The 25,009-nt window shown below is 41.4% G+C and overlaps 1 protein-coding gene across 1 annotated transcript in view; it reads right to left on the bottom strand.

Moving 5' to 3' along the window:
- LOC132344466 (lysine-specific demethylase 6A) overlaps positions 1 to 5,806 on the bottom strand; it is a 185,414-nt gene extending 179,608 nt beyond the window's left edge. Inside the window, exons 1-2 of the mRNA XM_059884061.1 lie at positions 5,343 to 5,806; positions 5,086 to 5,149 (exon numbers count right to left, since the gene is read on the bottom strand). Coding sequence (XP_059740044.1) covers positions 5,086 to 5,149; positions 5,343 to 5,494 — 216 coding nt within the window. The 5' untranslated portion in view covers positions 5,495 to 5,806. The remainder of the gene's footprint in view (positions 1 to 5,085; positions 5,150 to 5,342) is intronic.
- Between the last annotated feature and the right edge of the window lie 19,203 nt (positions 5,807 to 25,009).

Genomic DNA, 25,009 nt, shown 5'->3' on the forward strand with positions numbered 1-25,009 from the left:
ACTCACATCCATTGAGTTGGTGATGCCATCCAGCCACCTCATCTCTGTCGTCCCCTTCTCCTCCTGCCCCCAATCCCTCCCAGCATCAGAGTCTTTTCCAAGGTGGCCAAAGTACTGGACTTTCAGCTTTAGCATCATTCCTTCCAAAGAACACTCAGGACTGATCTCCTTTAGAATGGACTGGATGGATCTCCTTGCAGTCCAAGGGACTCTCAAGAGTCTCCTCCAACACCATAGTTCAAAAGCATCAATTCTTCGGTGCTCAGCTTTCTTCACAGTCCAACTCTCACATCCATACATGACCACTGGAAAAACCACAGCCTTGACTAGATATACCTTTGTTGGCAAAGTAACGTCTCTGCTTTTCAATATGCTGTCTCGGTTGGTCATAACTTTCCTTCCAAGGAGTAAGTGTCTTTTAATTTCATGGCTGCAGTCACCATCTGCAGTGATTTTGGAGCCCCCAAAAATAAAGTCTGACACTGTTTCCACTGTTTCCCCATCTATTTCCCATGAAGTGATGGGACCGGATGCCATGATCTTCGTTTTCTGAATGTTGAGCTTTAAGCCAACTTTTTCACTCTCCTCTTTCACTTTCATCAAGAGGCTTTTTAGTTCCTCTTCACTTTCTGCCATACGGGTGGTGTCATCTGCATATCAGAGGTTATTGATATTTCTCCTGGCAGTCTTGATTCCAGCTTGTGCTTCTTCCAGCCCAGCATTTCTCATAATGTACTCTGCATATAAATTAAATGCAGAGTACATCATGAGAATTAAATTAAATGTGTGAGGGTGACAATATACAGCCTTAACGTACTCCTTTTCCTATTTGGAACCAGTCTGTTGTTCCATGTCCAGTTCTCACTGTTGCTTTCTGACCTGCATATAGGTTTCTCAAGAGGCAGGTCAGGTGGTCTGGTATTCCCATCTCTTTCAGAATTCTCCACAGTTTATTGTGATCCACACAATCAAAGGCTTTGCTTAAATGTCAGTTAATAGGAAATATATAAAAGGATACTTTAAATATCACCACTGAAAGATTACAGTACAAAAACACCATTTCTGAAACCATATTAATAAATTTTTATCCATATCAGTTCAGTTCAGTTTTCATTCAGTCGTGTGCCGACTCTTTGTGACCCCATGGACTCCAATGTGCCAGGCTTCCCTGTCCATCACCAACTACATATAAGCAGATCAAATCTAGAATCAGTTCTAAATTATTTCCATTTCTCAAAAACATTTAAATAATAACTATTCTAAAACTATCCCTCGAGGCAAAAAAGTACACATCAGTGAACAGTAGACAAACTACAACTTCCTTAACCTCTTTAATGATTAATATTGTTTAGTTGCTAAGTCATGTCCAGCTCTTTGCAACCCTATGGACTACAGCCTACCAGGCTCCTCTCTCTATGGGGATTTGCCAGCAAGAATAACGGAGTTAGTTGCCATTTCCTTCTCCAGGGGGTCTTCTTGACCGAGGTAATTACCCAAAAAAACACCCCAAACCCAAAGTTTTGATAATATTTTGCATGTAAGAGTAAATATTTACAAAGATACCTCTAAATAAACAGTAGCAATATATTCCCAGACCTCCAGCATTACTTTAAAGGAGTACCATATTAGTGATAGTCTATAAACTAAAAATATCACTTGTCATCTGGCTCTACAAAGACTGAGTCACTAGCCATGGCAGCTATCGACTTTAACATATACTGAAAGAAGCTCAGGGTGGAGAAAAAGAGAGAGGTACTCTGCTTGGGAATAACTGACTGATCATGTTTTCAGACAATTAACCTATCTTTGGGAAAAAATTTTTATAAAGATGCAAGTTCCTGCACATTCCCATACTTTAAAAAGCACTAAAATAATTACGATAACCATTCCCTGGAAAAGGGAATGGCAACATACTCCAGTAACTCCTGTCTGGAGAATCCCATGGACGGAGTCGTCTGGTGGGCTGCAGTCCATGGGGTGGCAAAGAGTCAGACAGGATTCAAACAATACAGAATGCATGCATGCTGGTGAACAGCTGTAAATCTTCTACCAAGTTTATATACTGACTTACCTCTTACCTAGGCTAAGGAGTTCCTCAGAACAATCTGACAGGCTGTCTCCCAGGCTGCAGTCCTCAGTAACTCCCTAAACAAACCTGAGACTCACAGATCTCATCTTCTGCTTTTTTTATTTCAGCGAACAATTCTATTTCAATTCTATTCTTACCTAACAAAAAAATCAAAACATTTTCTAAACTGCAAGGCAAATCACTACTGATAATTTCTGTTAAAAGGCCTCTTTAATCAGTTAAAATACACTGTAATTTTTAAAAAGTTGAGGGATTTCCCTGGTGGTTCTGTGGTTAAGACTTGGAACTCAACAAGGCACCAGGCCAGGGATCCCTCCCTTCTCAGGGAACTAGGTCCCGACCCTGAGAAGCCTAATGAATTAATTATTTTTTAAAAACCTGTAACCTAGTTAAGGTCATGTGACAGTTCAAAACCTTTGATTAGGTAACATCTAGCTGTTTACAGCTTATTTTGAATCTAACTCAGATGGTACTGTGCTCTAGATCCAGGTTTGATCCGTGGGCCAGAAAGATCCTCTGGAGAAGGAAATGCCATCCCATTCCAAGTTTTCTTGCCTGGAGAATTTCATGGACGGAGAAGCCTGGCAGTCTACAGGCCATTGGGTTGCAGAGTTAGACAAGACTGAGCAACTTCACTTCACTTTAAATCTAAAATTTCCAACAATGTGTATTATATGGCAATCCTTCAAAAGTTCTTTTACTAGACAGCCTTAAGAGTCTATGATTATAACAATTCTAATGGCCCATAAGCAACATTATACTTAAAAAAATTTTTTTCAGAAACAGAGAAACTAACCATTGAAAGCAAGCACTCCTGATGAGAAGAGACTTCAAACACAGGTTTGAAGGAATTGTGCATGTTAAATCCTAGCAGTTTTACTTTATGCCAAATATAATTCAATAAAGCTTGGAAAAGTAGGGAGAGGTGAATCCATGAGATTGCTAACACAACCCAGAATATTTCACTGCACTTAAGTGACTAATATTAAGGTTAATGAGTCTTGACCTAGAAGAAAGGAATTCACAAGTCTCAAAGCTAAATGTTAACAAAATTAATTTCCATTTCACTGAAAACATTTGTAACTGTTAATAAAATAACATCACTCCGTGTTTTACAAAGCTACAATTCTACATAATGAAAGTTCAAGCCTTCTCATTATTGGAAAATTACTGTAATTATAGAGACATGCTCACCTTCATAATTAATAATTGAAAGAAGTGAAAGTGAAGTTGCTCACTCGTGTCCGGCTTTTTGCGACCCCATAAACTATAGCTTGCCAGGCGCCTCTGTCCATGGGATTTTCCAGGCAAGAATACTGGAGTGGGCTGCCATTTCCTTCTCCAGGGGATCTTCCCAACTCAGGGAACGAACTGGGTCTCCCGCATCGTAGGCAGACACTTTTACTGTCTCCTGAGTCACCAAGGAAGTCCCAATTAAAGAGATTTCCTTAAAATTTAAAACCAATACTGCATCACATTGTAAACAAATATCAAATCCCCAACACTGAATACTATCAACTGAGAATTTATCTGAATTCATATATTTGGAATTTAAATTTATAAACAAATAAGAAATCAAAAATCACGGTATCTTTTTAATTATCACAACTGGAGTAACACATTTGCCCATTCTTTTTCAAATTATCATTAGTATGCTCAACTTCAGCACAGCATAGCACATTCTCAATCTCACTGACCCAAGTTAAAAGATCAACTCTACAATATAACATCCCCTTAAAGTCAAAATTTTTTCAGTTTATTGGGGCAACTTTGAAAGTATTCAATTTCTTGAAACTAATAACAACAATCATGGTCACTTACATCTTATTAGATTTAGTCACTATTTTGCCAGTTATAATTTTAACACAACAATTTTCACATACATGATAAAAGTTTATGTTCTAGCAAATCAACTGAATTTAGTGAAAAAATTATTACAGTTCAGTTGGTGGTCACTCTTTGCCAAGGAGACAATGAAAAAAGGGAGATTACGGGGAAAAGAAACTCAACTACACAAACTCAAACTAAAGATGAGAATCATGTCAGGAAAAACACTTTAAAAATAAAAATCACATAACATTTCCTTCCCAACTGCATTACAGAGAAATTCACCTTGATAATTAATAATTGAAGGAAGTGAAAGTGAAGTTGCTCAGTCGTGTCTGTGACCAATTTTATCTAAAAAAAAGAAACTAATGGAAGTAAGATTTGTACAAAATGTCCAGCTTTCAGACAGGAGAATATATTTTAACCAGATTTTGCTCAGGAGACAGAAAACGAGAGGCTTAAAAACTACAGGGCCTTTGTACAATCATAAAATTAGATGAATAAGGTTCATTTAACGTGCTTAGGGTTGATAAGTATATTCAGTGTTTATCAATGCTGCTATGCAGCTTTGTAACAATAAAAGAACTATACTTTTAGATAATAATGCTTAATTTTTGTTCAGTACTATCGAGCTACAGGAGCTGAGACAAAGGCATACTCCTTGCTAGTATTTCCCTGTTTATATCTACAGCCTCTCTCGAAGCTCGCAGAGTCATTTCTGCACCATTTCCCGCCATCTTGGCCGACAGGGGCAGCCATTAACTAAATGACAGTGCCAACAACTTTTACGCAAACAGCCAAAGCTCTCTGGTCTCCTTCACACAAGAAACTAGGCTCCAGAAACAACACGATCGTAAAACTGCATTTACGGTAATATTTCTTAATGGCTAGACCCAAAGAAGTAGACAAATCACTTAACTTCTGGTAAAACACATAAAGATCTGTACACCTATGAAATACCGAGTTTTAACTCTTCACTGCTGTCAGGTACTGCAAGTCTCACTTTCCGAGAACAGCATATAAGAAAGCTTAAAACGAAGTTAAAATTAGACGCCAGAGAAATAACTCCCCCGCCCCCCAAAAAAGTCTAAGTGATATATGTCTGAAATTTTAAAAACTGTACATATTAACGATCTAGTGACGGTCAAGTTCACTCATGATTGCCTTACCTTGAGCAACAGGGTCTCAGTCTTGGCGCCATCTTCGTGAAGGTTCAGGAACCCAAAGAGAAGGCTATGAGAAGAAATACAGAACACTTGTTAACGCTGGGGTAAATCTACACGGCCTGCCCGTTCCAGATCCCGAGGCTTCAGTAGAAGCCACCGCTTCCAGGGGGCCGCCCCCGCAGGCACCCTGAGGTCCGCTGTCCTCAAAGGCCGGTTCCAGTCGGTGCCGAGGCAGTTAGGAGAATGACGGTGGTCCTTACCTGTCCAATCCGCTGAGCTCCTCCCTCTCCTCGGCTGTCAAGCTTAATGTCCCTTCCTTAGTCTTGCTTCTCGGTTTTCCCGCCGCCATTTTCTTTTCCTCATCACTGAAAGCAGGGGCGGCTGCAGCGAGCGACACTCCGCAGGATTTCATGTAAATGCAACCAACGCAAAACTCCCAAAGCTGAAACCTACCAACTCCCAGTCTAAGCTGGAAAAGACGCACTAGCGGCGAGAAACTGGCAAACCAACTTTATCGCCGCTGCCTCCTCCAAAGCGACGCACAGTGACGAAAAACCCCAAGGTTAGCAAAAGCAGCAGATACGCGGATATGAAGTTCGGCTACCAGAATCACATCACCGGGTTCGCGGAGACAACAGATAAGGCGGAACTTCGCTGTAATGGAAGAATTTCGTAGAATCACAAACTTCACCAGCCACCAGCACAAAGTTGTTGTAATCGTGTCAAAGGGCGAACCCCAAGTCGCCGTGACGCCCGCACCCCCTCATCCAGGCGCCGCCAATTGAAGCGAAGTATTCTTCTCACGTGACCTTTGTTGACCTACGTCAGTCGCGGCTCTGCTGAACTTGCTGGATACCCAAGGCCGACCCCAACCAGGGACAGGAAGGGGCGGAAAGTCCCGCCAGTAATTGGATAATGGACCCGTCAGTCGGGGAAAGGGAAGACACCAGATACAGCAAAAAGTTTGGTTGTGCGAATTGCATACACCCTTGTAGCAAAAGGAAGGTGCGGGTCTCATTACTTTCGGAGCACACATAATAACCAAAGGAGGCAATGAGGGGAAAGGTGAGATCAGGAAAACACTGCGGACGACGTTGGTACACCTTAAGGGTATATACAACTCCTTTACCTGCTCCGCAGCGCGAGGCTTTATGTTCTCGGACCTCGCTGGTTGATACTATCTTTAACAACTACAGGGCACTGAACTTACGCTCGCAGAAGAGACTTTTAGGATTTCTGGGAAATCATGACGCTGCGCCCTGAACTCTTCCTGCCCTGTTGCCTCTCAGCCGCGTTCTAAGAGAAAGAAATAAGGACCCTAAGACTTCAACCCACTAACTAACCCAGACTGAGTGAAACTCCACACATAATTACTTTTTAGTGTGCTGCAAGAATCTCCAAGTGGAGCAGTAATCAGAGCTGCTTATGACCAGCCTTAGGCGAAAGAATGGTTTTGGTCATTACAGTTTCAAGATGAGGTCAGCCTTTAAAAACAAAATGTAACATAACTTTATTCTTATTTTTTCTTCGTTGTGAGTAAATCAGTGAGAAATTACAAGAAAAACTAGACTTCTGAAACTACTCTTTTCAAAAGGCTAATTTCATAGTATTTCATGTGACAGATTTTTTTACAGCTGTACACTCATGAATGTGCATGAATCCACTCATGAATGTGCATGAATCCACTCATGAATGATAGAAAAATACTAGGGTTTCCATGGTGGCTCAGATGGTAAAGAGTCTGCCTGCAATGCAGGAAATCTGGGTTCAATCCCTGGGTTGGGAAGAGCCTCTGGAGAAGGAAAGGACATCCCGCTTCAGTACTCTTGTCTGGAAAATTCCATGGCCAGAGGAGCCTGGCAGGCTACAGTCCATGGGTTCGCAAAGAGTCAGACACGAGTGAGCGACTTCACTCTTTTAAGAAACCTGATTTTGCTTAGGGTAATAAATATCTCTTGATCTAAAATAGACAAGCTAGGGCTTCTCTTGTGGCACACTGGAAGATATGAGTCTGCCTGCCAGTGCTGAGGAAATGGTTCCATCCTTCGTTGGGGACAATTCCACAGGCCTCTGAGCAACTAAAGCCAGTGTGTCACAACTATTGAGCCTAAATGCTTTTGGCCCATGAGGCACAGCTACTGAGATAGCATGCCACAGCTGCTACTGCTGCTGCTGCTGCTGCTGCTGCTGCTGCTGCTGCTGCGTCACTTCAGTCGTGTCTGACTCTGTGCCATCCCATAGACGGCAGCCCACCAGGCTCCGCCGTCCCTGGGATTCTCCAGGCAAGAACACTGGAATGGGTTGCCATTTCCTTCTCCAATGCATGAAAGTGAAAAGCGAAAGTGAAGTCGCTCAGTTGTGTCTGACCCCCAGCGACCCCATGACTGCAGCCTTCGAGGCTCCTCCGTCCATGGGATTCTCCAGGCAAGAGTACTGGAGTGGGGTGCCATTCATGCCACAGCTACTGAAGCCTATGCACCTAGAGCCTGTAGTCAGCAACAAGAGAAGATACCCAATAAGAAGCGCATGCACCAAAAGGAAGAGTAGTAGTGTGACTTAAGAGAGCATGATGCAGCAATGAAGACACAGCACAACCAAAATTAAATAATTAAAAAAAATCATAACATAGCATACTGAAAAGCAGAAACATTACTTTGCCAACAAAGGTCTGTCTAGTCAAGGCTATGGTTTTCCCAGTGGTCATATATGGATGTGAGAGTTGGACTCTAAAGAAAACTGAGCACCAAAATTGATGCTTTTGAACTGTGGTATTGAAGAAGACTCTTAAGAGTCCCTTGGACTGCAAGGAGATCCAACCAATTCATCCTAAGGGAGATCAGTCTTGGGTGTTCTTTGGAAGGACTGATTTTGAAGCTGAAACTCTGATACTTTGGCCACCTGATGCAAAGAGCTGACTCATTTGGAAAGACCCTGATGCTGGGAAAGATGGAGGGCAGGAGAAGTAGGGAACGACAGAGGATGAGACGGTTGGATAGCATCACCGATTCAATGAAATGGACATGGGTTTGGGTGGACTCCGGCATTTGGTGATGGACAGGGAGGCCTAGCGTGTTGCAGTTCATGGGGTCACAGGGAGTCAGACACGGCTGAGCAACTGAACTAAACTGAGACAACTTATATTTAATTTTTGACTTAATGCTTTAGGACAATTTACAGATAGCCCAATCAATACATTATAACACATTTAGTGAGGAACTCTGGAAACCCTACTGTTTTGCACATATGTATGCATACTTGTTATTATTTGACAAGTACTGACTATACTAACTCTATAGTTTACAGTAGGTGTTTAGTTACTTTCTCTGATGTATTTCTACTGAATTTCCCTTACTCTTCTTTACTTGAATGATTATATATTCCTCAGAATTTTTAATACCTTTATCATTATTGTTTTTGTTCTTCAGTTGCTAAGTCATTATGACTCTACAATGCCATGGGGTACAGCACACCAGGCTCCCTGTCCTTCACTGTCTCCCAGAGTTTGTTCAGATTCAGTGACAAATGCACTGTCTCCCAGAATTTGTTCAGATTCAGTGACAAATATTCATTGAGTCAGTGATGTTATCTATCTCATCCTCTGCCACCCCCTTCTCTCCTGCCTTAATTCTTTCTCAGCATCAGGGTTTTCCAATGAATCAGCTCTTCCCATCAGGTTGCCAAAGAACTGGAGTTTCAGCTTCAGCATCAGTCCTTCCAGTAAATATTCAGGGTTGATTTCCTTTAGGACTTGTTTGATTTCCTTAGACTCCAAAGGACTCTCAAGATTCTTCTCCACTACCACAATTCAAAAGCATCAGTTCTTCAGCATTCAGCATTCTTTATATTCCAACTCTTGCATTCATACAAAACTACTGGAAAGAACAAAACTTTGACTACATGGACCTGTTTTGGGAAAGTGATGCCTTTGCTTTTTAACACCCTATCTAGGTTTATCATAGCTTTCCTTCAAAGGAGCACCTGTCTTAATTTTGTGGCCGCAGTCACCATCTTCAGTGATTTTTGAGCCCAAGAAAAAAAAATCTGTCACTGCTTCCATTTCTTCCCCTCTACTTGACATGAACTGATGCTACTGGATGCCATAATCTTCATTTTTTAATTAGTGACTTTTAAGCCAATTTTTTCACTTTCCTCTTTCAGGTAAGAGACAGTTTATTTCTCTTCATTTCTGTCAGTAGAATGGGATCATCTACATATCTGAGGTTGTTGATATTTTTCCAAGCAATCTTGAATGTAGCTTGTTGAGTCATCCAGCCAGGTATTTCACATGATGTAGGCTTCAACAATATGTGAGCTGAGAACTTCCAGATGTTTAAGCTAGATTTAGAAAAGGCAGAGGAACCAAGATCAAATTGCCAACATCCACTGGGTCATTAAAAAAGCAAGAGAGTTCCAGAAAAACATCTACTTCTGCTTCATTGACTATGCCAAAGCCTTTGACTGTGTGGATCACAATAAACCATGGAAAATTATGAAAGAGAATGGGAATACCAGACCACCTGATCTGCCTCTTGACAAACCTGTATACAGGTCAGGAAGCAACAGTTAGAACTGAACATGGAACAATAGACTGGTTCCAAAGAGGAAAAGGAGTACGTCAAGGCTGTATATTGTCACCCTGCTTATTTAACTTATATGCAGATTACATCATGAGAAATGCTGGGCTGGAAGAAGCACAAGCTGGAATCAAGATTGCTGGGAGAAATATGAATAACTTCAGATATGCAGATGACACCACCCTTACGGCAGAAAGTGAAGAGGAACTCAAAAGCCTCTTGATGAAAGTGAAAGCAAGAAGAGATAAGAAAGCCTTCTTCAGTGATCAATACAAAGAAATAGAGGAAAACAAAAGAATGGGAAAGACTAGGGATCTCTTCAAGAAAATCAGAGATACCAAAGGAACATTTCATGCAAAGATGAGCTTGATAAAGGACAGAAATGGTATGGACCTAACAGAAGCAGAAGATATTAAGAAAAGATGGCAATAATACACAGAATAGCTGTACAAAAAAGATCTTCACGACCCAGTTAATCATGATGATGTGATCACTGACCTAGGGCCAGACATCCTGGAATGCGAAGTCAAGTGGGCCTTAGAAAGCATCACTACAAACAAAGCTAGTGGAGGTGATGGAACTCCAGTTGAGCTATTTCAAATCCTGAAAGATGATGCTGTGAAAGTGCTGCACTCAATATGCCAGCAAATTTGGAAAACTCAGCAGTGGTCACAGGACTGGAAAAGGCCAGTTTTCATTCCAACCCCAAAGAAAGGCAATGCCAAAGAACGCTCCAACTACCGCACAATTGCACTCATCTTACACGCTAGTAAAGTAATGCTCAAAATTCTCCAAGCCAGGCTTCAGCAATATGTGAACCGTGAATTTCCTGATGTTCAAGCTGGTTTTAGAAAAGGCAGAGGCACCACAGATCAAATTGCCAACATCTGCTGGATCATGGAAAAGCAAGAGAGTTCCAGAAAAGTATCTATTTCTGCTTTATTGACTATGCCAAAGCCTTTGACTGTGTAGATCACAATAAACTGTGGAAAATTCTGAAAGAGATGGGAATACCAGACCTCCTGATCGGCCTCTTGAGAAATTTGTATACAGGTCAGGAAGCAGCAGTTAGAACTGGACATGGAACAACAGACTGGTTCCAAATAGGAAAAAACGTTCGTCAAGGCTGTATATTGTCACCCTGTTTATTTAACTTCTATGCAGAGTACATCATGAGAAACGCTGGACTGGAAGAAACACAAGCTGGAATCAAGATTGCCGGGAGAAATATCAATAATCTCAGATATGCAGATGACACCATCCGTATGGCAGAAAGTGAAGAGGAACTAAAAAGCCTCTTGATGAAAGTGAAAGTGGAGAGTGAAAAAGTTAGCTTAAAGCTCAACATTCAGAAAACGAAGATCATGGCATCCGGTCCCACCACTTCATGGGAAATAGATGGGGAAACAGTGGAAACAGTGTCAGACTTTATTTTTCTGGGCTCCAAAATCACTACAGATGGTGACTGCAGCCATGAAATTAAAAGATGGTTACTCCTTGGAAGGAAAGTTATGACCAACCTAGATAGCATATCGAAAAGCGGAGACATTACTTTGCCAACAAAGGTCTGGCTAGTCAAGGTTATGGTTTTTCCTGTGGTCATGTATGGATGTGAGAGTTGGACTGTGAAGAAGGCTGAGCACCAAAGAATTGATGCTTTTGAACTGTGGTGTTGGAGAAGACTCTTGAGAGTCCCTTGGACTGCAAGGAGATCCAATCAGTCCATTCTGAAAGAGATCAGCCCTGAGATTTCTTTGGAAGGAATGATGCTAAAGCTGAAACTCCAGTACTTTGGCCACCTCATGTGAAGAGTTGACTCATTGGAAAAGACTCTGATGCTGGAGGGATTGGGGGCAGGAGGAGAAGGGGACGACAGAGGATGAGATGTCTGGATCGCATCACTGACTCGATGATCGTAAGTCTGAGTGAACTCCAGGAGTTGGTGATGGATAGGGAGGCCTGGCGTGCTGCTGTTCATGGGGTCGCAAAGAGTCGGACACGACTGAGCGACTGATCTGATCTGATCTGATCTGTGTATTCTTGCCACCTCTTCTTAATCTTCTTCTGTTAGGTCCAAACCATTTCTGGCCTTTATTGTGCCCATCATTGCATGAAACATTCCCTTGATAGTTCAAATTTTCTTGAGGAGGTCTTTAGTCTTTCCCATTCTATTGTTTTCCTCTATATTTTTGTATTGTTCACTTAAAAAGGCTTTCTTTCCTCTTCTTGCTATTCTTTGGCAGGCCAAGCAGATGGGCATATCTTTTCATTTCTTCTTTGCCTTTCACTTCTCTTCTTTTCTCAGCACTAAGGCCTCCTCAGAGAACCACCTAGAGCAACCATCAATAGGAGAATATTGGAACCCACCAAAAAAAAAAAAAAAAGATATCCCATGTCCAAGGGCAAAAGTGAAGCCACCACAATACTGGAGGAGAGGAGGAGCAATCATATTTTAAAATGAAATCTCATACCCACCAAAGATGCTCGGAGGGTACAAACAAAACCTTATGTGCATTAGGACCCAGGGAAAGGAGCAGCGACCTCCACAAGAAACTCTCAGACCTACCTTTGAGTTTTTGAGTGTTCCCTGCAAACGCATGGGTCAGCAGTGGCCACAGGGATAAAGGTTCTGCAGCAGCAATCCTGGGAAGCATGGTGTGTGGTTCTCCTGGAAGAGGCTGTCAATAGCCCACCAGAGAGCCACCAAGCAGGTGAACCACAACCAGAGAACAATTATACCAAAGAAGTTATCACACTGTGGCAAAAGTTCTAGGCCCCACAGCAGATTTCCCAACCTGGGGATCCAGCAAAGGTACTGAGAAACCCCAGAGAATTTGAACAACAGTAGGATGGAGGAGCCTGGTGGGCTGCAGTCTATGGGGTCGCTAAGAGTCAGGCTTGACTGAGCGACTTCACTTTCACTTTTCACTTTTCATGCATTGCAGGAGGAAATGGCAACCTACTCTGGTGTTCTTGCCTGGAGAATCCAAGGGATGGGGGAGCCTGGTGGGCTATCGTCTATGGGGACACACAAAGTCAGACACGACTGAAGTGACTTAGCAGCAGCAGCAGTATATCTTGCCCAGAAAACTTGCCTGAAACCCAATCTCCCTGGCTAAAGTTAACTCAGAATGTATGCCTCCGGAAAGTACTAATGGAAACTTTACAAGAGAGGCATTCTTTTTATCTATTCTCAGCAGCCAGTTGAGAAGTATATAAGGCCCTACTTAAACTAGTGAGATAGATACTCCCCTATCCCCTTCTGATGTCTATGTCAGAAGCTTTTTCTATCACTTCACTTTAAATAAAAATGTGCTCAAAACTCTGAGTGACTGAGATTGTCTTTGGTCCCAAAGTTAAATATTTTCCTTCAGAGACCAGGAATCCAGCAGCACTGTTCACCTTAAGCTTTTAGTGCTGAAGAGGAAAATTAAAAGTTACACCCAGCTAGAAATAACTTCATGCTGGTTCTGCTTTCCAAATTCAGCTTGCTCCTTGCAACTCAAATTGATCCTGGCAAAGTAACATAAGTTACATAGTTTCAGGAAAATGCAAACTTAAAACAATGCTAGGAGTTGAAATTTACTTCACTCACCCTTGTCCTACTTTTGCAATACCCAACCACTGTAATCATGTTTAACCATGTTTCTTTGTGTACAGGTCAGGCATCCCCCCTGCTGTGTCCTAACCAGCCCCCTAGTTTAAACTAGCCTATTAACAGTCAGCACTGCCCATTATAGTCTGAGATCATGCACTATCTATGAAAAGTTTGTAACCCTTGTTCAGGGATCAGAGCTGGAAGTGTTAACTCCTGTGGGCCCACCAGTGTAATAAACCTGAATTCTCCAGCTCTCTAGAGCATGGTGCTTGGTTTTTCTGTAACATTCTGGAGGCCCCAGCAGAGATTTCAACTACACAGGCCCCTTGAGCTGCCAGATGGATGGCTTGGCCCGGTTGTGGAGGAACTCTGAGACTAACGAGGAGGCATGCCACCTGATGGTTTTCTGGGTACTCTTTCAGACTGGCTTTTTGACTGCACAGCCAAGCTCACCAGTCACTCAACCAGTAACTCTGGATGGATCAACTCACCAGTAACAACCAGTATAACGTAAGGCCTCGGGACACAGAACCAGTCAGGTCCCATAGCCTGAAGGAAGAGCAGCTTGATCACCTCCTGTGGTCTTCAGTAAGACCACCAGTTAGGGACCTTCACAGAGATGGGAGGGACTGTGATAAACTCTGAATGTGTGTGAGTGAGTGCACTGGTTTGTCTTCCTTCCAGGGCCCAGAAGGAAAGCTCCTGATTAACCTGACACAAATGACGAATTTAGAACGGCCCATGTGGGTGAGAGGGTAACAGGCAGGAAGGCCAGGGGTCTCCAAAGGGAGGAAATAGCCTGCAAGTGTCAGACATTTTTATCTGTCTTATGCAGCAGGAGGAGACAAACTAGTGATATTTTTTCCTTCTCCGTACAAATTTAAAAGGAGGTTTCTCTTAAAATACTGGGTTGCCATAATGACACCTGGTTTTACCTAAAGTTAACTATTCTCAAACCTAGAGATAACCAATGCCTTTTTCTTATGGAAATGTTTGTCTTAAGCTATGCTAATGTTCTATACATTTACCCCAAACTCTTTCTTCAAGTCAGTTCCGCCCCTTGGCTCAGGACCTACTTGACAAACCAGTATGTTATACTCAGATATTGTTCCCCTAATCTATGTAAACGAAACTATTTGTATGGTGATCTCCCCTTCTTCAAGATTCAAGTTAATCATTTTATGGCCCAGGATGAACCATTTGGTGCCAAGATTATCCCAAAATGCATCTTATGGGTGAGGGGCCTGGCGCCATTCTGAATTTTAAGACATTCCTTTCTGTCATTAACAGACTGCTAGTGACTATAAAACATCCAGCTGAAGACTAGCAGGGGGGTACTTTTTCTGCCCCCTTCTGATGCCTATGTCAGAAGCTTTCTCTATCTCCTTTATACTTTAATAAAACTTTATTACACAAAAGCTCTGAGCGATCAAGTCTCGTCTCTGGCCCCAGATTGAATTCTTCTCCTCCTGGGGCCAAGAATCCTGTTGTCTTTGCGTAATTCAACAACAACCTTTCATCTTGGGGGCTCGTCCGGGATCCTTCAGGACAAGGTAAGGATGCTTGGAGCTCTAGTTCTTTGCTCTCTTAGCGAACACGTTTTCTGCTGTGCTTTACTAACTCTACGGTGTGCTTGTGTGAATGAATGACATGCCCTGCGTGAAGCAAGTAAGGAGCCCTGCTCTGCGGTTCCACAGTGATCTCATACGGCTTATGGCAGAAACCTGTCAGGGGTTTATACCGAACTGCCAGTGCCAAGAGGCACCCAATGTCTCCTTCAGGAACCGACCAGAAATGGGCAAAGCGTGTGGACCAAACTCTCCTTTCTTGGTCAAACTTTTCGGTCTCTTTGACCATTTCATAACTCCTTGGGAATTAGAAGTACTAACCTATCTGATCATAGACTTTCAAGGAACTTGTGATTTATACTGTTACTGTGTACTGTGGCTTAGGTCCCAAACTTGGACTGGTAGTCAAGAAAGCGCCTAGCCTCGCTAGTAATTGAAAGTTCAGAAGCTAGATGGAGCTCTAGCTCCAAGAACGTCTCTGAGGTTAAAGGTTACTCAGACTGGGACTGCAATGGATTTTTTCCTTTGGTAACGCTGGCTTTTAGTGGACCAGAGGAGGCTCTTATACTGGTGTGGTGATGCTTGGAAAGAACATCTCAGTTTTATGTTTGTATCGGTCTTATTGTGGTCAGGAACATACACAGGGTCTTGCACAGGTACTCAGGTGACGAATGTTTACCACAGCGGTCTTAACTTGGGAGGCATTCTGGAAGGTTACTCTGATTGCACCCTGGGTGGCATCAGAGGCAAACAAGGTTAATGGAAAAGAGCTGGACATCAGGTAGGGATGCTATCAAGTCTACCCCTGGTACATGCCCACCCCGTTTCAGTGGTAGAACCGAGAGGGACGAGGACGGCGCCTTGGTAAGGAACAGACTAAGACCGACCAGAAGGAAAAGCTTTTGGTGTAAAGTCTGTCTACACCTCCATCTAGAGCAGAGAGAGACGCCTTCGGTAGAAAAATGGCACTGGTCGCTTTTTTTCTCTCTTACAGATGGGAGCTAACAATTCCAGCCTCACTCCTTTGAACTGTATCCTGAAAAACTGAGATAGATTTGATCCCCAGGGCTTAAAGAAGACCCACCTGGTCTTCCTATGTGATACTACATGGCCACAGTATCCATTGGAGGATGGCGAACGGTGGCCACTTGCAGGGGCTCTTAAGTATAATACTGTTTTACAATTAGACTGGTTTTTTAAGGAACAAGGGAAAAGTGATCTTAAAAGATAGATGTCTCACTCAGTTGGCTCCAGATATCCGCCTTAAACTATTAAAATGGGCGTATGGACCAAATCAGTCTTTAGATACTCTGTTACAACTGGCTCAGTCTATTATGGTTGGGAATATGAGAAAAAGAAAAAAAGGCATAATTTCACGTGGGTGGCCCCACTGCCTAAGAGTAATTGGGACAGCGGCTTTATTAACACCTGAAGCTTTAAAAATAATTAATGGATGAAACCTTACTGTACTGTCTCATGATGTGAGTAGAATCTTAAATTCTAATGTTAATATTTAGATGACAGACAGTAGGCTTCTTAAATATCAGTCATTGTTGTTAAAAAGACCCATAACTAAGCTTAAAGTTTGTGGAAATTTAAATCCTGCCACTTTTCTTCCTGAGAAGGAAAATGAAACACCTGATCACGATTGTTCCGAGTTCCTAACTTTAAACTATGCAGCTCAGGAAGATCTAATGGATACCCCATTAGACAATCCTGACATGGAAATATTTATATATGGCAGTTCTTTTGTTCAGGATGGAAAGCGTAAAGCAGGTTACGCCGTGGTGACTGCTGAACAGGTTTGAGAAACAAAATCTCTCCCCCAGGGAACCAGTGCTCAGTTAGCCGAGCTTGTGGCTCTGACCCAAGCTCTAGAGTTAAACAAAGGGTAGTGGGTAAATATATACACTGATTCTAAGTATGCTTATTTGACTTTACACGCTCATGCTACAATATAGAAAAAAAGACAGTTTAAAACAGCAACAGGAGAACCTATTAAGCATTTCAGAGAGATCGAGAGACTTTTAACTGCTATATATTGTCCTAAAGAAGTAGCTGTTATGCATTGCAAAGGGCACAACAGAGATGGGAGTAAAGTAGCCAAAAGTAATCAGTTGGCAGACTGTCAAGCCATAAAAGCAGCACTTTACAAAGCCCCTTCATTACAGACGCCTTTGATTTAGACAGGTCCTAGGGAACAGGAAAAACCACAATATACTGAGAAAAAATTTTAAAGATATAAAAAATGAGAAATGAACATTACTGATAAAAGATGGTTACAGTCTAAGGACGGACGATTAATGATTCCTGAAAATGCTCAGTGAAAAATTCTTAAGGGTTTACATCAGAGTTTTCACTTGGGAACAGAGAGTTTACCAAATGGCTTCTCGTTTGTTTAAAGGTAAAAATGTAATAAAAACTTTAAAAAATAATATCAAAAGTTGTGAAGTTTGTCAGAAAAATAACCCAAAGACTAAAAAGCTAACAAAATCAGGATTACAACGAAGTGGGAAGTATCCTGGAGAGGACTGGGAAGTTGATTTTACTCATATGCCAAAAGCTAATGGATAGTCTTGCTTACAAGTTTGAGTAGATACTTTTACTATATAGATTGAGGCTTATCCCTGTCATAGTGAACAGGCCAAAGAGGTTATAAAGATTTTAGTGCATGAAATTATCCCCAGGTTTGGACTGCCATGGAGCCTTCAGAGAGACAATGGCTCTGCCTTTAAAGCTGCTGTAACTCAGGGGGTATCTAAAGCTCTAGGAATAGAATATCACACTGTTCCTGGAGACCCCAATCCTCAGGAAAGGTTAAAAAAGCTAATGACATTATCAAAAGACATCTATGCAAATTAACTCAAGAGATGCAGAACAATTAGATTAAAATCCTACACATAGCTTTAATGAGGGCTCGAACTGTCCCCCTTTGAATGTATTTATGGAAGGCCTTTCTTATGCACAGATATTGTTATAGACCCTGAAGCCTTAAAATTAACTAGTTATGTAACTCAGCTCTCAGCTTTTCAACAAACATTAACAGAACTCCAGGAGATGACTCCTGACCCAGCCTCTGAGTCAAACAAGCCTCTATTTGAGCCAGGAACCAAGGTCCTCATAAAAACATTGAGATCTGGGGGCCTATCCCTTGAGCCCCTCTAGGAAGGCCCTTACCAGGTTATTCTTTCTTCTTCCACAGCTGTCAAAGTGCCAGAAATTGATTCGTGGGTACATCACATTCGAGTTAAGAGGTAGCACCCTGACCAAAACTAAGTGACATCATTTTATGTCTTTACTTTCTATGGTCTGACTTTGTACTTTTCAGATGGGCCTGATAACTTATGTGAACTTACTTCTGCTGACTCCAAATATCCTGAGTCTGCTATTTGATCCTCAAGACAATGCCTTCCTGTCCTGGGCTAACTCCTACAGTACATCCCACAATCTCTAACTGCTGGGTCTGTGAAACACTCCCCTCTTCATCAGTGGAAGGCTTCCCATGGTGGACATCTCCACTTCAAGGAAAAGACTTTCTCCAAGTATGCAAATACCTTCAACAACAATCATGTGATGCCTTTTCTTCATCTGATGACATCTAATAACCCTAAAATAGTCTGGTACAACATGTTGCACTTAAACTATAGACATAATATGACTTTTAATTTTGATTTTAACTTGTTTTAATGACTATTTTGCTACACATAAGACAAATAGGTCTAGATCTAATGTTTTTTTACCTGACATTTATCAAATATGGGATGAAGTTATACGGCTAACTCCTGAAAAAGAATGTCTAATATCTACTGCCCCTATATGCTGGAAACAAACAGAGCCATCCCCAAAAGTTAGCCAACAATTTAATTACAATGATTGGAAACAATTGGGATTTTTGCCTCAGGAAATATGCAGTGTAATCATTGCCGTGTTTTCTAACCCCAGTTCAGGTCCTCCCTTTGTCTGGCCAGGCACTAATTGGGACTGGATATCTCAGTCACATGGGCTTGCTCCAAATGGGACTTATTGGATATGTGGCTCTTACATATGGGCATGACTTCTCCCTGGTTGGATAGGGAGATGCACCCTTGGTCTAGCCTTTACTCATGGCTTTATATTTTCAGAGCTTCCAAAAAAGCCTGCTAATTTATCTCACCTTAAAACTTGGTAGACAAGGTCTGTACTTCACTGGTATGATTATTTGGCTACAGTGTTTGTTCCTTCTTTGCGAACTACAGATGTTATGCTACGAGTGTTATGCTTTGACTAATTTTATTCAACAGACATTACAAGATTCTCCAAAGGCTATTTCAGCTCTTAATGCTAAACAAACACAAATTAAAAAGGTGGTTTTACAAAACAGATTGGCTTTAGATATTCTGACAGCTGCACAAGGAGGAATGTGTGCCATTATTCATACCCAATGCTGTACATATATACCTGATATGAGCACAAATGTTACTCATTTTACTAAACACATGAACAAGATGATTGGGGCCACAGATACTCCTGAAGCCTCAATTGCCTCACTTTGGGAAACGTTAACTAGTTCCCCATGGTGGACAACTATCTTAATTACAATAACTCCAATTGTTTTGTTTTTGCTATTTGCTCCCTGCTTCTATAACTGTATAACTACACTTGTTTCTAGCCACATGAAAGCTTTTAAGTTCCAAATGGCTGCTCAAACTCCTGCTACTGCTGCAACTTCCTCCAACTACTATTTGGGGCCCCTGGATCAGATATTCTCAATATGAGGATTAAGAAAATACGTTGCCTGGGCAATTTAGGGACAATGCCCCTTGTCAGCTCAAAAACAGTTATAAAACAAAAACGATGCCCCTTTTCCCTAGACAACATAATTCTCCTTAAAAAAAAAGGGGGGGGGGCGGGAATGAGAGGGTAACAGGCAGGAAGGCCAGGGGTCTCCAAAAGGAGGAAATAACCTGCAAGTGTCAGACATTTTTATCTCTCTTAAGCCGCAAGAGGAAACAAACTAGCGATATTTCCCCCTTCTCTATACAAATTTAAAAGGAGGTTTCTCTGAAAATACTGGGTTGCCATAAAGACACCTGGTTTCACCTAAAGTTAACTATTGTCAAACCTAGAGATAACCAATGTCTTTTTCTTATGGAAATGTTTGTCTTAAGCTATGCTAATGTACTATGCATTTACCCCAGACTGTCAGTTCCACCTCTTGGCTCAGAGCCTACTTGACTAACCAGTATGTTATACTCAGATATTGTTCCCGTAATCTGTGTAAATGAAACTATTTGTATAGTGATCTGCCCTTCTTCAAGATTCAAGTTAATCATTTTATGGCCCAGTATGAACCATTTGGTGCCAAGATTATCCCAAAATGCACCTATGGGTGAGGGGCTGGTGCCATTCTGAGTTTTAAGACTGTTAGGTAGGTAGAATAGGGAAAAGGAGTCCAAAATGGCGGTGGCTAAAAGACAAGGAAGGTCCGAGGACCAGAGTGAAGACTTCAGGCAGAACAAACAGAACAAACAGCACTCCTGGCTAAGCCCAATTTGCACAGGGCAGGCGCTGGTGGAGGAAAAACCATAAAAGGAGGAGCCAAAGCGCTTTCTCTCGGACTCTCTCTCCCGCGTAGGTGTGCTCTTTTCTTTCTCTCTCTCACTCTCCTGCTATCTTCTAAATAAAATAGAGCTGTAACACTGATTTGCCTAAGAGCTGTAGCACAGTTTGTCCAAGACCCGAGAGCTGTGATGTGCCAATGGCTTTAGTGTCCGTCGCTCCAAAACTTTGTTGTGACGAGACAAAGAACCGGGGAACATACACTCGCGTGACAAAGACATTCCTTTCTTTCATTAACAGACTGGGCAATGGCACCCCACTACCATACTCTGCCTGGAGAATCCCATTGACGGAGGACCCTGGAGGGCTGCAGTCCATGGGGTCGCTGAGGGTCAGACACGACTGAGAGACTTCACTTTCACTGTTATGCATTGGAAAAGGAAATGGTGACCCACTCCAGTGTTCTTGCCTGGAGAATCCCAGGGATGGGGGAGCCTGCTGGGCTGCCATCTATGGGGTTGCACAGTGTCGGACACGACTGAAGTGACTTAGCAGCAGCAGTGACTATATAACATTCAGCTGAAGACTAACAGCGGGGTACTCTTTCTGCCCCCTTCTTATGCCTATGTTTAAAGCTTTCTCTATCTCTTTTATACTTTAATAAAACTTTATTACACAAAAGCTCTGAACAATCAAGCCTCATCTCTGGCCCCGGATTGAATTCTTCTCCTCTGGGGACCAAAAATCCCAGCGTCTTTGCGTGATTCAACAACAACTTTTCATTGGTGCACTTTGATATGTGTGCTGCTGCTGACAAAACCTCAGTAACCCCTGTATTTTGAATTGTGGGGGTTTATGTGAACAGGAATGCATGTTTGATGACAAATACATGTGTAACCAGGATCCCCAAACATTGGATTAGTTATGAAGGGCCCTTTCTTTGAGAGAGTCATTTTCTAGGCAGGTTGATAAGAAGTCTAGGGGTCCCCAAGGAGAGAGGGGTCTGGAATTCTCAAGGAGGAAGAAAGGACAAACTTTTTCCCCCTCTACACTGCTTAGGATTATATAACAATAATGTATACTGCTTGAGGACAGTCTCTGGAAAAAACCTTCTGGCTAATCCTATTATCTTAAGGTGTAAATTATGGGAGTAGGTCTAGTGAGGTTTTTACAACCTCTAGACATTCTTTTGATTCACTGTAATAACTAATTAGAGAGTATATAACTCCATGGCTAACACTAGCAAGGGGGTACTCTTTCTGCCCCCTTCTGATGCCTATGTCAGACGCTTTCTCTATCTCCTTTATATTTTAATAAGACTTTATTACACAAAAGCTTTGAGTCATCAAGCCTTGTCTATGGCCCCGGATTGAATTCTTCTCCTCCAGAAGCCAAGAATCCCAGCGTCTATTCATGGTTCAGCAACAACCTTTCATCTTCGCTGCTAGACCTGGGCCTGTGTCAGATGGGCTACCTGGGAAAATATAGAGGCAACCTGGGAGAATAAGGACAAAGTAGCACTGCTTCAAAGCAGAACTACTGATCCCAAATGTAAGCTGGGGCTGTGTAAACCAGTCAATTTCACTATCTTCAACCCCGGAGACTCAAGATGGGAAAAAGGTCACCAGATTGGAATCTATATTAATGGAAGAGGTCTTGACCCAGGAACTGTATCAATATTTCAGAGCATTTCTGTCCCACTCTGGGTTTCCAGACACAGGCTCTTCCATTCTTTTTATGAAGAAATGGGAAATGGTCCCCTTCCTATTCTAGCCAAAACTAAAAGTCTGTTTTTAGCCCTGGCAGAGACCATAGCCCAGAGATTAATGGTTACTTTTTGCTGTGGGTGTGGGGGAACTAGTAGGAGACCAATGGCCCTGGGAAGCTAAAGAATTAGATTCCCAGAGACCCTTCAACAACTCAGGGGAGCCTGGCATTTAAAGACTTCCATAATCAGCAAAAACTGTCCAGCACAGTGGGGCCCATTATTCAGTGTTCTAGTAGGAAAACTCACTTGTCTTGCTCCAAAGTATTATAATACAAGTACTCATACTTCTGGTTGGTGGGAAAGCCCAAACTATTCAGAGACTAATCCTCACCTTCTAGCAAGTTTCCCCAATTTAAAGACCAGATGGGATGACTTGTTCACTGAAGGCCATTCAGCTCAGTTCAGTTCAGTCACTCAGTTGTGTCTGACTCTTTGCAACCCCATGAATTGCAGCACACCAGGCCTCCCTGTCCATCACCAACTCCCAGAGTTCACCCAAACTCATGTGCATCGAGTCACACAAAAGTACACACAAAAAATCTGCAAGGAATGTTTATAAGAGCATTATTCATGAGGACTAAAAACTGGAATCAACTAAGATACACATTAATAAGTAAGTAAATGAATCAGAAAACTATGGGAAATGTATGCAGTGGAATATTATTTAGCAGGTAAAAAGGAATGAGGTAGCAATGCATATATCAGATCAGAGCAGATATAGATGAGTCATATATTCATATGCTAGGTAAAATAAGCTGGTACATAAGGGGAAAGTACTGTGTGATTGCAAATACATGACATTCAGGAAAAGACAGAAGTACAGAGACAGTGATCCCTAGGTTTTTTGGAATGGGGAGAATGTTGAACAGATAAATCAGTGATGATAATTTTGGAGATAAAACTAATCTGTATAATTCTATAATAGTACACACATGACACTATGCATTTGTTAAAGCCTGAAGAATTTTGCAGCACAAAAGAGAAAATTAAGGTTTGTATACACAAACACATTACACACAGACACCCACACACATAAACACACACAAACATTTAGTGATCAGGAGAGGCCTGTGTGGAATGCAAAGTGCAATAGAAGAATCTAACTGTATGGCAAAAGTTTGAAAAGAACCTCAATGAAAACAGAATTGCTTACCCAAGGAACTTTGGAAATGAGTTGGGATCTTTAAAAGTAAAGGCAAAAGTAACTGTACAGAAACAATGTAGTGTAGTTGGTAAAACTGGTTTCCACTGGGCTAAGTGTTAACAATTTCAAAAATGCTATATAGGTATACTGAAATTAAATATTAAGCAAATAGATGGTAAAATAGTAGGCAAAAGGTTCTCACTATTGGAGTGAGAGATTATAGATAAGCAATGTGAGGAGGCTTGAATAATCCGTTTTACAATGAATTAGAGCTGAACATGTAATTATGAACTTTAGCTTAATTAAGGTTATTTTAATATAGATATAATACTTTGTAAATACTGGTACATGCAAAACTTAATTTTTACTCACCTATTTCTTTGCTCTAAACTGAGAGGATAACTAGAAGCAACAATTAATAGCAATTACATACCCAGTACCTTGATTTTGGTTTCTAATGTTATTTTTCACTAAAAGGATATGGGGCTCCTTGGAAAACTATGTGATTAAAGATAAGGGCAGGAAATATATGAGAAAATGAGGTGACTCTTGAACACACAGTAATAGCAAAAAGTAAACTATGCCACAGGAGTCAGCAGAAAAAGCTGTCAATATTCAAAGCTTGAGTTTTGAAGAATTTAAGCAATAAAATAAATATAATAGTATTGATTAAACAGTTTATTATATAGATGTTACAGAGATAAATTAAAAGATACATTTGTATGGAAAATACACAAATCGGTGCAGATGAATTTTATATAATATATTGTAAATACTTTGACTCAGTGCTTCCCAAGTGGCACAGCAGTAAGGAATCTGCCTGTCATTGCGCAAGACATGAGTTTGATACCTGGTCCAGGAAGATCCCACATGCCACAGAGAAAGTAAACCTGTGAGCCATAACTATTGAGTCTGTGGTCTAGAGCCTGGGAACCACATGCCATGTAGAGTAGCCAAAAATAAAACTATGGCCTGGAAGACAAACTATAATAAAAAATACCACATATAAAACATTGTTTTAAAAGATGTTTCTCCTGAAAGACCAAACAGATAAAAATGAACCAAGTAATAAATGTGTGTTTTAAGTAGTTGGAAAAACGAACATTAAATTTTTAAAAGATGAACAAAAGACATAAAATGGAAAAAGATTTTTAATTTCAATTTAGAGAATTAGTGAAGCAACAATTGACTTATTGTCTATCCCACTATTCCCATCAGCTCCCCTCAACAACACCCCACGTGGATTGCAGAATCTTAGTTCCCCAACCAGAATCAAACCCCAGTCCCAAGTCCTGACCTTTGGACCACCAGGGAGTTCTTACAAGTGACTTCTCAAAGGTAAATGTTTAATAAGTACAAGTAACAGGAGCAAAAGAACAGGATTAACTACAGATGTTATATGGATACATTAAAAGAGGATATTATAAACACCTACCAATAAATATGAAAAGTCAGAAAGGATATATTCTTAGAATATTAATTGATTTCAGAATAAATAACCAACCTCAGAGGTGCTGAACCTCCACTCAACTGAATATACATGTTGAAACTATTCCCACAAGTAAGTACAACATACCTGGAGAGCTTTATCATGGAATAATGCATAATATTCAAGAAATAATTAATTTTCATCTTGTTACAGAGCAATGCTTGGTGCCCAGTGTACATAGAAGCTGATACTGTTACCTTTGAGAAAACTAAGAGCTTTATTTGCAGCCCATCAGGGAGGAGACAGTA

Source organism: Bos taurus, chromosome Y, assembly GCF_002263795.3.
Source record: "Bos taurus isolate L1 Dominette 01449 registration number 42190680 breed Hereford chromosome Y, ARS-UCD2.0, whole genome shotgun sequence".
Lineage (NCBI taxonomy): Eukaryota > Metazoa > Chordata > Mammalia > Artiodactyla > Bovidae > Bos > Bos taurus.